Source organism: Leptodactylus fuscus, chromosome 11 (genome assembly GCF_031893055.1).
Source record: "Leptodactylus fuscus isolate aLepFus1 chromosome 11, aLepFus1.hap2, whole genome shotgun sequence".
Classification (NCBI taxonomy): Eukaryota; Metazoa; Chordata; class Amphibia; order Anura; family Leptodactylidae; genus Leptodactylus; species Leptodactylus fuscus.
In genome coordinates this window covers 6,103,858-6,119,503 of record NC_134275.1, presented here as the reverse complement: position 1 = coordinate 6,119,503, position 15,646 = coordinate 6,103,858, and the positions used below count along the sequence as shown (strand labels likewise).

General features: G+C 39.8%; 1 protein-coding gene across 1 annotated transcript in view; it reads right to left on the bottom strand.

Moving 5' to 3' along the window:
* HS6ST2 (heparan sulfate 6-O-sulfotransferase 2) overlaps positions 1-15,646 on the bottom strand; it is a 244,150-nt gene that overhangs the window by 228,437 nt on the left and 67 nt on the right. Inside the window, exon 1 of the mRNA XM_075259446.1 lies at positions 14,973-15,646. This exon is cut by the window's right edge and continues 67 nt beyond it. Coding sequence (XP_075115547.1) covers positions 14,973-15,481 — 509 coding nt within the window. The 5' untranslated portion in view covers positions 15,482-15,646. The remainder of the gene's footprint in view (positions 1-14,972) is intronic.

Below are 15,646 nucleotides of genomic sequence, written 5' to 3'. Positions count from 1 at the left end.
ATTTCACCCCAGAACACAAGGTTTATAAATCTTCTCGATATCTATTGAGATAAACTCCTAAAACTTCTAGACATTCTTCTGTAGACTTACATTTCTACTAAACAAAAAGACGTCCTTAATTGTATTTTAATTGTTGAGAATTGACTCGTTAAATAATTCAGTGTGGCTCTTAGCATTCATGGAGCTGCCACTCTATAGATGTGTAAATTGCTTCTAAACCTTTCTATGGAAACAAAGTAATATCTCAGATACACAATGTGCGGGAAACTAAAGTAGCAAGGAAATAGTAATACATGGTCCTTAAGTTAAGGACTGACAGGTGAGTGCGGGGCGGGTGCACTTGTCCATAGATATTGATAGTATGGTGGATAGAATCCATGACAAGTCACTGATGGGGTCTTAGGTGCATTCACAAGTCAAAAGATATGACAAGCATCCAACTCCTCCACCATCGTCCTTGTTCACCTGGCAGACTAGACCATTAAAATAGTGAAGTCAGACCCCTTAGCAATGACAATGACTGTGAAAATGGGACAGGAGGACGAAGGTGGAACAATTCAGGGGCTAGGTGCTGTTTCTGACCACGGGAACCAGAGTTGGAACAAACACAAAACAACAGAACTTGGAATTCTCCCTGGAGAAACCCTTTAGGCTCTTAAGTGCCGCAATTTCCCATCGTAGTTCTTCCTTTCCAAGGGAAATAAGATGTATCCTTCAAAATCTCAGGAGCATCAATAATTGCAGGTTGATATCTGCTGATACTTCCACCTCTACATGGCACAAGCTCCTCTAGAAGAAACCTGAAGGCTTTATTGTTTCAGGAGGAAAAAAAACGTAGCAACTGTACAAAGGATGATGAAGAACGTGACGAGAAGTGGAATGGCGCAGATACAACTGAGAGAAACCTTTGACATATCTGCATTATTTAGAATAAGTCTTCATCCTTATGATGTAGCAGATGTCTTGTAAGACTATGGCGTTCTCTTCTCAGTAGGAGGCCATTGCTATTCTACCTCCCACAAAGATATTAATAGATCAGGTGTTTGTTAGTAACGTTTTGGTAAGCAGATGCTTCGTAAGGAATGAAATATGGATCAATGCAGAGAGAAACAAAAGCTAACTGCTTCCTTGGGGTATTTGGGCCGCCAGGACCAGATACACTTAAGGCTTTGTACTAGGTAGTATTGGTTTTTGCAGCTACGGCTATTGGATTTGCAGAGTTAGCAAAATTATTATTTCGTGAACAATAAAGTTTTATTCTTATATCAATTTTTCGGACATAATGTTTTGCATTTAGTAGCAAAATTTCAATTGCATAAAAAGAAGCGTCCTGATCGATCTTCGGGTGAATTCCACCTGAACCTCCTGCTGAAATGAATAGGAGTAGGAGCTCTTGCTTCCGGGGCAGCAAAATTTTTGAAACAGATTTGTCATTGTATATGACTCATATGCCATGTGAACTTACCTTAACTTTTCTACTGCTCAGTAGCCCCAGTTACCTATTTGCAAGAATGGGAGCTAACTTGCAATATCATGCCATGGCCACTACACAGTGCACAGCGCTGTCTGCTCCGTACACTATGCCACAAACAGCTGATCAGCGGGGGCGCTCGGTTTTGGACCTCCACAGATCTGATATTAATAAATGTTCCTAAGATAAGCCATCAATATCCAGTCTTGGAAACCCCAACAAACAGCAGAGTAGGATGTTTATAAATATATGGAGGCTGATCTTTAAGCAATTATTGTTAGATGGTAGATTACATTGTTATCATTTGTGACAGCTTAAGAGTTACATCAATACCTGAATTTTTGGTTTAGAAAGCCTATTTTCTCACCAAGTGTGCTTCCCTATGATCTAATTACTCATCTGAAAAAGTACTTTTACACTAAGGGTCCAATTTCCTCCCAGGGTTTGCACCGATATTATGCTAAGGTGCTCAACTCCGTTATAAACAAGGCGCATCCTCTGGGGTCAATGTACCTAAACAAAATCAAGGCCAGCTTCTTGTTGCTGTAGATTTCTGGTATCATGTACCCCAGATAAACCTGAAGGGGCTATGGTCGTTCTCCGGTCATGGTCATCGCATCTCCCTCTATAAAGATTGTGGTGTGAAGGGCGTGAAACTCAAAAGGATGCGATCTCTGTGCAAAAATGGTCAGTTGTAAGCCAAATTCCTGGCACTGAAACCAGGATAAATCAGGCCCATAAGTCTTATCCTCAATGAAAAAATGCAAAACATTATAAAATACAATAATGGGAGGCTCAGTGGTTAGCACTGCATCCTAGCAGCTGGAGTCCTGGGTTCGAATCCTGCCAAGGACAAAACATCTGCAAGAATTTTATATGTTCTCCCCGTGTTTGCATGGATTTCCTCCCATATTACAAAGACGTACTGATAAGGGAAACACACATTGTGATCACTATACTGATCGTAAACTTGGCATTAAGCTCTATCATGGTCTGAACACAGCCCATATGTAATAATAGACACAAAGTCATGGGCTCTAAGCACAGGACCCTGTAGGGAGGAAGCAAGAGTGGAGGGAGTTAGTAGTCATCCCGCGGAGCTTTTAATATAAGCAAAGTAGCATCTGCGACAAAAGACACAAAGGACGACCCAATCATTGCTCGCCTCCTCCCACGTCTCCACTTACCAGTCCCAAGAACATTAGGTGCTTATGCTGGATTGGATTCCCTTCTTGTGAAAAAAAAAGAAAATATCCAATTATTTTAGAGATGCGGCAATGATCCACAAGAGTTAATTTGGGCAGAAGTGCCATCTTCATTATTACAGTTGCAGCAGAAAGTAAATTAATGCAAGGGATTGCACACCGAGGTCTAATCCATTTGATGTAAATCAATGCATTGCACATTTAAATCGCTCTGCTTTCCTTCAGAAAAGTATATTGAAGTGATTCATTAGCCACTGAACTGCTCACGAGAAATAGAGCAATTCTCCAAGGCGCACCGCTGCATCTCGCCTAGACAAATTTCAACAGCAATCAGATCTACTAATAAGTCCTTTTTGCTGGCATTTACATCAGCGCAGAACATGATTCTTGACAATTCCGATTAAATTAATGAGGGTCAAATTCTTCTGGGGTAAGATACTCTAGACGTAATGCATGAGTTGGGAGATAAACCTCTGCCATTGCCCTGACCTATTAGCGAACCACTTAGTAAGTATCTGATGAGGATCTTCCCTCGGTGGAGCAAAGGTGCTTCACTCAAACATATTAACTCGCTGGCACGGAATACAATCCTCTGCAATGTGACTTTTAGAAATTCTAATATGGATTTTATTTCAAGTGAATATTATATCATGGAGCGGATTATACCATATGTCGTCTGCATTATAATAAGTCAAATTTTCTTCGTCAACTTTCCCGGCCATCTTGAAATCGTGCATGTGCTTCTAATTTATACATAGTATCCATATGTAAACTTTTTTATATAAATTCTTTATTTGTAACAAATATAAACAAAATAACACACGACAGATCAGTAACGTAGCGGGGCCCAAGAAACATACAGGGGTGCGCAAACAGAACGGATCGGAACAACAACAAAAAGGGGCAAATCAAGTAAGTCAAGAAAAACAAAGCCCCAGGACGACCCTGGCACAAACACAAGGGATGGGGAAGGGGGGGGGGAAGAAGAGGGAGGCCCCCGGAGACAGGGAATATGGCCTATGATGTGGCCTCAAACCATTACATTAATCATATGTAAACTTATACATGGATATAACCAGTCCCGTAAATTTATATTAGCTTAAAGGGACATAGGAAGTATTAAAAAATACTGCTCACAATTCGTAACCTAAAGAGGACCTCACACCGCCTCCACCTCTTTGTATCCTCCAATTGGCTCCTCTCCACTGAGTTCGACACAATGGAAATTTTTTCTGTAGTTCCCACCATTCCCAAGCAATCTATGATGTTGGTATCAACGCCCAATATGGTCTACTGTGATGCTCCAGGTGTCGCTTTGCAACATTTACTTCTTTCTTGCAATATATTAAATAAGTCATTTTTCCTTTGTAAATCATGTCACCTACAACATGACGGGATCTTAAATCTTAAGCGTCTAAGAAAGTTTTTTTTTCAGTACTTTCTATACAAATGTAAGAAACATAAGTTGCTCTGTAAGAAATGAGTTTCTTTGCACATTTGCATTTGAATAGACTTGAATGCGGCAGTGCCCATGGTGTCCGGACTAATATCTGAAAATGATAGTGATTACATGGCTGTGCCAATCAATAAGTCCTGAATAGGGCATCTGTCAGGCACAAGCGCTGCCCGCGCTCTATAAAGCGTAGATTAAATGGATCCAGTGCCAAACTCACTCATCTACACACAAGACCTGCTTATGTTCCAAAATTTTTTGCATGAAATCTGTTAAAGCAACTTGGTAAGACGTCTTTACTGAAAAAGTATTGTAATATAATGAATGCCGATAACGTCCTGCCTTTATAGTTCGACATAAGAAAGCTTTATCTGTAGTCATCTCTAGCTCATAGTCACAGCTTAAAGGGACTCTATTACATTTAAGGCTTGGTTCATATCTGAGCATGAGCTTACGTTTGGGGGAGTCCACTTGGGTCCACATAAAAAAGTGGTTACCTTAGGAAACGCACGGACCCCATAGACTTTAATGGGGTCCAAGTGGTTTCTCTCCAAGCGGAGAGAAAAGTTATTTGGAGAGGGGAATGGAGTTCCTATACGGAGTGGCAGGTGCAGAAGTGAACCGAGCACAACCTGTTACTGACCTGTTACTGAATGCATTGGATTTTCTATGTCGTATGCATTGTAACCCAGTGGGGACTCCCATGCCATCTGAAGCATCTTTGTGTCCGTATGCCCCACTCATAATACCCAGCATTGGAAAAGCTCAGATTCGGGGAATTGAACCCTTTAGATGCCTTGGTCAATATCATTTAAATGGTTATGTTTGGTATCCACACCCCAATGTGATCACAGATTACATGGTAGATGGAGTCTAGTCAATGAAGGTCTCCAGGGCTGTCTCCAGAGTATATGTTTATTAGGCCATGCCAGAGGTACAACCTAATAGACTGCCTGTCAATATCATACGTAAATAGTGCAATGTATCATGTAGGTTGCCCAAAAATTTCCTAAGGGGTATATTTAATTTTTGTTTGTGTAGTGGCCCCATAAGAATTGCCCAGTTTTGCACTGGTCTATTATGTATGTCATTTGCGTGTGTCCATAAGCATCATGTGATCATGTGTATCTCAGTTTTGATATCAGAGAAAAACCTGTGATCGGTTGTATGGATACCTGGAGTAAAGCTGTGTGTATGTGACCTTGTCTAACAGTGTCATCCACTGCGCCCTGCCCCTTTAGCTGACCTACAGCAGGGAAGAAAAACAGCTGGGTTGTTATGGAAACCTGGAGAAAAACTGTGTGCATGTGGAGACTAAGCACCTGCGAACCTTTATTGGCTGATAAGGGGCATGTGACCGTGTGTATGGCAGTTGGAATATGAATGAGAGACTTGCAGGTTTGTATTGGCTAATGCAGGTCATTGCATTGGGAACGGTATGTCCTAGAGAGCTGAAACCTGGTCTAAAACCTTTCCAGACACCTGATGTACCTGTGTGCCAAATTTAGTGAGAACCGGTCCAGTCGTTTGGTCACGCATAAAGAACAGACAGACAAATAGACAGACAAAAACACATTTTTATATACATAAGCGACTGGCTATTGCTGCATCAATACTGACCTAAGTAATACAACCGGAATGTTACACTTTTCCATAAATAAGTAAATAAATTGGCATTTATTGGTCTGTTGGCCGCCAAAAAAAGGACAAGAAGGGGTTAAAAATGGCACCAATAAAAATGACAGGTAATAGGAGCCCTCACCTAACTCTTTTGATGGGAACATAATAAAGTGTTGGGTCTTTGAAAGCAGCTACGGCGTCTTAAATGGCAAATATAATGTCCTCCTGTAAGAGCAGGGCCACGTACGTCTGTCACCGCTCGGGCACAACTTGCAGGATGAGTTTTTTTGTCCTGATGCCACAAGTGTTTGTCACACAGGATGGGTATGACATGGACAGTCGTCTGAAATCAGCTTTAAGGATGCAGTTGCAAGTGGAAATGGCCAACACTCGGAGACCCTACTTTTAGCAGTGGCACATGGTTGGCGGTGGAACCACAGATTTTGCATTAGGGTCCAAGAGCTTTACGTTATACCTTTAGCTGGTCATGGCTTCCCACCAGGGATATAGCTACGGGGGTGCAGAGGTAGATATTGCTACCTGGTTCTGGAGCCAGAGCGGACCTAAAGTCCTCTCTATAGTATAAGAAGACCCCAGTATTCTATATAGCATCCAGTAATTTTGCATTGAGGCCCAGGATCTCCAATTTACACCTCTGCTTCCCGAGTAACGGTTCAGTGTTGTGACTCCGATATGAAATGCGTTGTCTAGGGCGAGATAACCTCTATAATACATCTATATATAATTACACTGTATAACACTGTTTACAAGCAGCGGAGATAACAGACAGGGAAATTATAATTATCTGAGCTCACGGAATATAATACATGAACCACTTAGGCCGCACCTTAATAGACCAAACACCCCCCCCTTCCCCTTTAAAGAGTTCACTTCGATCTACATAGACAACCATTATAGACCAACGTCCAGGACTCCATCTGCTGCCTGCCTTGCATCATGTGAATTGCAATGACAACTTGCATAAAGCTAGCGAAGGAGTCTGCACGCCGGTGAGTTCATATGGGTCTAATTAGTGGTAAGCCAGCCTTAGATGATCTGCCGGCGCGCTTAGATTGTAAGCTCCTCTGGGGCACAGGCTCATGTACCAGAATGAAGTGCTCTAATTGGACAGTGCTGTGGAATATATCAGTGGTGGAAATTGCAATTAGAATGAAGTTATGTTTTCCAGTTTGCAAAAAAACAAGGCGCACAATAAATAATCCAGACCTCCTGTAGCTAAAAAGTACTAATATTCCAACCCCATAGAGGACAGCAGAGACAGACGAGAGAAGTTTTAGGCAACCCCTAGAACATGGGTAGTGACAGGTAGACGGCACCCTACAGAATGGCGCTGTGTCCTCCATGCATCACCTGGTGCCGCTATACAACAGTCCCAGGGATGTTTGTGTAATTAGGCCGCGGTGTCATCCGAGCGGCCTGCCGAGTATGCCAGGCACGTCCCGCACTTAATGCACACGACTGATTCTCTTGGAAAGTCTTTGCTAAGTGCAGGAAAATGAAGCTACTTAATTACTTATAAAAACATACAAATGGCATCGTCAATATTAGGAAAACCAAGAACATTTCACAACTTATACGGAAGAGTGTACGTGAACCAAACAGGCAATATGGGGTTAAATATGACATCCATTTATAATACGTTGTTTCCCTGACCTTACTAGAACAGATAAACCTACGAGTCTATAATATAAGGCGCCCTGAAATTGCCAGAGTGTGAAGTGGACGATTCCTTCCGCCATGTGCGGACTCCAACGCGCCCACACAAGCAACACATTTGTTAAAATGTCACTTTTCATGCCGGTGCCAAAAACACAGGTGATCTCTTAAGAGCCAGATGTAATGGTGTTGTGTACGGCAGAACTATAGGACGGTATCCGGCATAACAAATGTGTTACTAACAAAGAAGATAATATTACAGAACCCTGCGTCGGAGTAAAGGGGGAAACTAATACAAATCCACCTAGAAAATGGATTATCTTTACAAATACAATAATAGGAATAAAACTGGTGAAAGGAATAGGAACCAATCAGGATCGTGTTTAAAGGGGAGCCGGGAATCAGATTAGTTACTATGGGAAACCAGTTTGATACATTTCTCCTATTATTAACAATGTAGCATAGCCCGGAGCTGTATTCAGAATTCTGCTGCTTTCTTTCACACCTACGTTGGCAGGTTGTTGACAGACAAACCCCGATTAGATAAGCCCCCCGTAATGCAATACTATCAGCTTTACTACAGAGGTCACCAAGTTTTTGTAAGCCCTTTCAAATACAACAGACGGTACGAGACGGAGCGCTAAAAAGGATGGCGACTAGTAGGCGTTATATCTAAAAGTAAAGATATTGACTTTGTTCATTGGAAAGAGTTGAGAGGATCGGCACCGGCCTGCTCTTTCTAGTTAGTCTTAACTTGGCAATATATCATATATACACACAGTTATTGCTTCTGATACACCATAAACATGCACACTTTGTCAAGCATCCGTGGGGGGAGGGCAATGAGCTGCCGTTAGACTCCTCTGATGGCGCCTTATCTTCCTTCATATCAAATATATTGGAATTGTTGAAATCTAATATGCCCAACAATACATTGGGAGGGAGAGACAGGGCAGCCCTGTATACATATTAGCAGGTTGACTGGTTCGGCCCCATCAGAAGGTTTGGCCACCATTGGTGTAACGTGGCATCTTTACTTTAACGATCACAGTAATGTCATATTCTAGACATTGGGGATGTAGAAAACCAAATTTTCACTTAAAATGTGATACAAAAATAAACATACAATAGCCAAAAACTATCTGATAGAAAAGACAGCGAACACTGTAAAAAAAATATACCGAACTCTGTAAGAAAGTACACCGAAAACTGTAAAAAAAAATATATTGAACTCTAATAGAAAATACAACGAACTTTGATAGAAAATGCACCAACTACTGATAGAGAATACACCGAACACTGATAGAGAATACACCGAACACTGATAGAGAATACACCGAACACTGATAGAGAATACACCGAACACTGATAGAGAATACACCGAACACTGATAGAGAACACACCGAACACTGATAGAGAACACACCGAACACTGATAGAAAATACACCGAACACTGATAGAGAATACACCGAACACTGATAAAGAATACACCGAACACTGATAGAAAATACACCGAACACTGATAGAGAATACACTGAACACTGATAGAGAATACACCAAACACTGATAGAGAATACCCCGAACACTGATAGAGAACACACCGAACACTGATAGAAAATACACCGAACACTGATAGAGAATACACCAAACACTGATAGAGAACACACCGAACACTGATAGAAAATACACCGAACACTGATAGAGAATACACCGAACACTGATAGAGAATACACCGAACACTGATAGAAAATACACCGAACACTGATAGAGAATACACTGAACACTGATAGAGAATACACCAAACACTGATAGAAAATACACCGAACACTGATATAGAAGACACCGAACACTGATAGAGAATACACTGAACACTGATAGAGAATACACCGAACACTGATAGAGAATACACCGAACACTGATAGAAAATACACCGAACACTGATAGAGAATACACCGAACACTGATAGAGAATACACCGAACACTGATAGAGAATACACCGAACACTGATAGAAAATACACTGAACACCGATAGAAAATACACCGAACACTGATAGAGAATACACTGAACACTGATAGAGAATACACTGAACACTGATAAAAATACACCGAACACTGATAGAAAGTACAACAAACACTGATAGAAAATACACTGAACACTGATAGAGAATACACCGAACACTGATAGAAAGTACAACAAACACTGATAGAAAATAAACTGAACACTGATAGAGAACACACCGAACACTGATAGAAAGTACACCGAACACTGATAGAAAATACACTGAACACTGATAGAGAATACACTGAACACTGATAGAGAATACACTGAACACTGATAAAAATACACCAAACACTGATAGAAAGTACAACAAACACTGATAGAAAAAACACCGAACACTGATAGAGAATACACCGAACACTGATAGAGAATACACCGAACACTGATAGAGAATACACCGAACACTGATAGAGAATATACCGAACACTGATAGAAAATACACCGAACACTGATAGAGAATACACTGAACACTGATAGAGAATACACCGAACACTGATAGAGAAGACACTGAACACTGATAGAGAATACACTGAACACTGATAGAGAATACACCGAACACTGATAGAGAATACACCGAACACTGATAGAAAATACACCGAACACTGATAGAGAATACACCGAACATTGATAGAGAATACACCGAACACTGATAGAGAATACACCGAACACTGATAGAGAATACACCGAACACTGATAGAGAATACACCGAACACTGATAGAGAATACACCGAACACTGATAGAGAATACACCGAACACTGATAGAGAATACACCGAACACTGATAGAAAAAACACCGAACACTGATAGAGAATACACCGAACACTGATAGAAAAAACACCGAACACTGATAAAGAATACACCGAACACTGATAGAGAATACACCGAACACTGATAGAGAATACACCGAACACTGATAGAGAATACACCGAACACTGATAGAGAATATACCGAACACTGATAGAAAATACACCGAACACTGATAGAGAATACACCGAACACTGATAGAAAATACACCGAACACTGATAGAGAATACACCGAACATTGATAGAGAATACACCGAACACTGATAGAGAATACACCGAACACTGATAGAGAATACACCGAACACTGATAGAGAATACACCGAACACTGATAGAGAACACACCGAACACTGATAGAGAACACACCGAACACTGATAGAGAATACACTCAAATTACAATACACACATAGCAAATACAATATATATTCTACCAAGTCAGGGAACTATTTAGAAGTATCTCTAAAACAATACAAGTGAAAAACTAAATATAAAAGCCAAATACCTAATGAAGTATGAATCTACACAGCATTATATAATTATATATATATATATATATATACATCTCCTAGTTTCCATTATTTCTAATGGTGAGAGAAGAATATTCCGTACGATCTTACATACAAGAATTCCAATGGAAACCCAAAGTCAATGGGTCCATCTGGACTTTACTATCATCTGGGTCGGACATATTTGTTATTTGTCCATCATAGACAATGTTGCAGAGACTCACACACAAATACAGTAGATAGATAAAGTTTACTATAACATTCAGTTAAACTTGTAAATGGCGACATGATTGATTTGTCTTCCATTACTGCCCTGTGAGGATACTTATGGGATTTGTACATTCAGATATCTATATATTGTACGCATACACAGATTTATAGTCGGGGGGATGGGCATCCAAAATAAGCGTTTTATTGATTCAGATGCAATAGAATGGAGGTTTTATTGGAAACATTGTCCTGCTGTATTTAATACATGACATTTAAGCACATGTAATGTATATAATGAAAACATGGGAACATTGACTGGACGTCACATCGCCACAGTCCATTGCACCAAAACTCAGCACCATTTTGTCTTTAGGGGGGGCTTTAAAGATAAACACGTGTCCCATATCACATTAGTAAATCAATGTTCAATGTAGTAAATTAGTAAATCAAAGACAATGATTCTGACTATTATTACAATTGTAACTTTTCTTTTACATTAAACTTATCCCATTTATCCGTCTCTTCTCGGGCCCAAAAAATATCTATTTTTGTTTGTTTGTTTTTTGGTAGATTTTTATTTATTGATAATAATTTAATAAAAAAAATATTGAAACATAATGAGGATTCTATGAATTTATGACTTTGTTTTTGGATTTTTTTGGGCAACTGATTCTAACTAAATCGATATAAGCATAATTTTACAATGATGGTAACTTTTTGGGATCTCGGCCCTGTATGACTTGCATCATTGTATCCTGTTAAGCTTCTGATACAATCTATTTTTTGCATGGTATAAGAATGAATGGTATCTATGTGGGAGGCCACAAAGCTAAATGTTACAATGTAACCTTATGCAAATTATTGGCGTGTTGGGAAAATAATATAAAAGATAACAATATATGATTATAGTCATGTGAGTTCGGATGTTACTTGTCCACTTGACTTGATTTACTCCGATATAGGGGGCGCAACAAAAACTCTGAAAAAAATAAAGTTTGGGTTAAGTAACACCAAATATATTGAGATTTTTTTACCACGTTGGTCATCCAATGCCCTTTATCTCAAGCCAACTGGAAATATAGTGTAAGGCCCATCCGTCATCGCTAGTAACTTTTCTCTATTCTGGATAATACCTGCTTAACACAGAACTCTTAAGGGTGAAGACAAATTCATAGAAAGTTCTGACTATCTCACGCCCCCAAACTTGTGCTGTCAAACCGAGATACCCGAAACCATAAAAACAGCCAACAATCCCTTCAATATAATGCATTAGACAAAAGTGAGCTGATTCACCAACTTGAAGGTTTGCAAGATATGGAGCCCACTGGTATCTTTGCAGGAATTGGAGGAAATTTCAGGTTTGGTGCAGAAAAATCCCATTTACGGTGGCTGCAGTGGGAAAAAGACTGGAGACCACGGGGTCATTGCAAGTCTATTCTGTATATACTATGCAATGAGATGACTGTTACATGTATATGGAATATCTATATACTATACCGTCACTGGTGTCATTGTTAGGTTGCAGATGTTTTCCGTACGCGGCGTCAATTTATAAATGTAGAATTCATCCTAACACTGTGAAGGTCCAAGGTGTAACAAGGTAGCATAAGTATCCTATGTAAAATGTTGCAGAATCCATAATAATATCACAATTGCTTTAATAAAATCACACACTGATACTTAGTATAATAATGATACATGGCCATAGTAAGTTGCAGCTCGCCAGGTCCGTCTATGAGGTTGCTGGCAGATTTCTCGCTCACCTGCACCTCTGCACAGACTCCTGACAGCCAACTTGTCCTTAATCTGCAAAGCACGTTCCAGCAAAATTTAATATTCAGCGCACAGACAAATACATTTATGGCGGGAGATGAAATGTTTATTATCATTGGTGTTAATTAGCTCACCTCCAGATCATATAGCGAGGCGCAAACCGCCGCACGGGTTATCAATGTGCATTAATCCTCATTTACATGCAGAGGATTCCTACACCTGGATTTTACACACTCGGGGAGAAAATGAATATTTGGAGGAGCCTTGTGTATAAAGACTGCGGATGTTCAATAAAATAAGAAAGTAGATGTGTGTGGACGAAAAAAAATCAATAAAATGGAATGAAACTTGAGCTTAACCCTTAGAGGTCCGGCGAGGACAGGGGCAAAGGTTTGTTGGAAAAAGGAATTATCGAAAAAGATTTTCAGGACAAAGAAGAAAATTGAGATTTTTTAAAGAAAAAAAAATAGGTGAAGACAAAAGAGCCAATATGGGAATGGGAATATGGAAATATTGGAACCGAGGGATGTTACGGTGTATAGTATATTTAATGTCGAGATGAATCGCCTTTTGTTTTATCCTAATTTTACACTATGGCGCTGCAACCGAATCACAAAGCAAAAAACATGCACAAAATATTATGTATAGACAATGATGGAAAGACCATAGATATGGGATAGATGGGATGGATAGATAGATAGATAGATAGATAGATAGATAGATAGATAGATAGATCATAGATAGATAGATAGATAGGAGATAGATAGATAGATAGATAGATAGATAGATAGATAGATAGATAGGAGATAGATAGATGTGAGATGGATGGATAGATAGATAGATAGATAGATAGATAGATAGATAGATAGATAGGAGATAGATAGATAGATGTGAGATGGATGGATGGATGGATAGATAGATAGATAGATAGATAGATAGATCATAGATAGATAGATAGATAGATAGATAGATAGATAGATAGGAGATAGATAGATAGATAGATAGATAGATAGATAGATAGGAGATAGATAGATAGATAGATAGATAGATAGGAGATAGATAGATAGATAGATAGATAGATAGATAGATAGATAGAAAGGTATGGGATAGATATTCCAATAGATAGCTATACAGATATAGGATGGACGTCTATGGATTTGGGATGAATAGTTAGATAGATAGACAGATAGATAGATAGATAGATAGATAGATAGATAGATAGATAGATAGATAGATAGATGATGGAAATCTATAGATATGGGATGGATGAATAGATAGATAGATAGATAGATAGATAGATAGATAGATAGATAGATAGATAGATAGGAGATAGATAAATAGATAGATAGATAGATAGATAGATAGGAGATAGATAGATAGGAGATAGATAGATAGGTATGGGATATATATATATCAACAGATAGCTATATAGATATAGGATGGACGTCTATAGATATGGGATGAATAGATAGATAGATAGATAGATAGATAGATAGATAGATAGATAGATAGATAGGAGATAGATAAATAGATAGTTTGGGATAGATAGATAGATAGATAGATAGATAGATAGATAGATAGATAGATCAATAGACAGACACATAGATAGAATAGATGGATAGAATGGAATAGATAGATGGATAAATTAAAAGAAATTATCTAGAAATCAGATTGATTGATAAACAGATGGATCGATGGATAAAATCATTGATAGATTAGATATTGTATAGTTATTGCTTATGATGATACATAAATAACATTCACACAAAACAACTTGTAAAGATAAAACCTTAAGAATTTCTCAAACACTCCTATAAATCATCTCCCAGAATCGTCAGCTCTTCTTCATTCCAACCAACTTGGTGATTTGTAAATTGCTACAAACTGTATCACAATAACTAATAATCGCTCCATATACTAATATACCTCCATATACGTGACATTGTATCCACCGCATGCACAACACCTATAGACACCAGCAGTGAGGAGAAGTTGATCAGAACAATAGTCTGAGGATTGCAGGGTTAACCTCAGCTCTGGAACAAGTGAAGTGAGAAATTCCTCCATCAGCACTGTATATTGTAGTGACACCTACTGATGTATGGCAAAGTTTCATCCAGATCTTTTCTCCGTGTACATGGGGGTCAGTGTAGCACTAGTACAAGGAGTCTGGGGCTATGGCGAGGAGTCACTCACCTTAGAGGTCTCATCTTGATCTCCTTCTTGTTGTCCACCACTGCAGGGACACAGTTGGTCAGCTCTGTCCAGTCTGCGTGCAGCCCACAGCTCCATCCAGTAGAGAATCTGGAGAACAACCAGGTCTCTTTCTTGCCTGGTCTATGGCAAGTGCACTTCTTCTGGCCAGCCTTACACTCACAAGGTTGCTCCAGGCGTATGTTCCTGACCAGGTGGCGACCAAACGTGGTGCCCCCAGTCTTCTGGATGTGCAGGAACACAATGAGGTCATCCCCATTGATGTTGAAGTCCACCTTCCTCAGCAGGTCGTCCATGGTGAAATTGAATTTGGGCACAAATTTGGCAGGGCTCTCATCTTCAGCCCAGTAGGGGTCCACCAATGAAGAGCTGAAAGCTTGCAGCCTGAGCTGTTGGCATTCGGTGCCTGGGCACACATACTGCAAGACGATCACAGCGAACAGAAAGACTATGACCAGGGCCAGGAGCAGCTTGTTGGACTTGTCATCCATGTTCTTGGTGCCGGTGAAGATCCAAGATCATTACGACACAAGCTTGGGCTTTACATGGGGGGCTGCGAAGATGGGAGAGGAGTCTGCTTCATGGCTCCATAGACACAGCCTGCTGCTGCTGCTGCTCAATCCCTTTATCCTTTCTTCCCAGCAATCCAAGCGTTC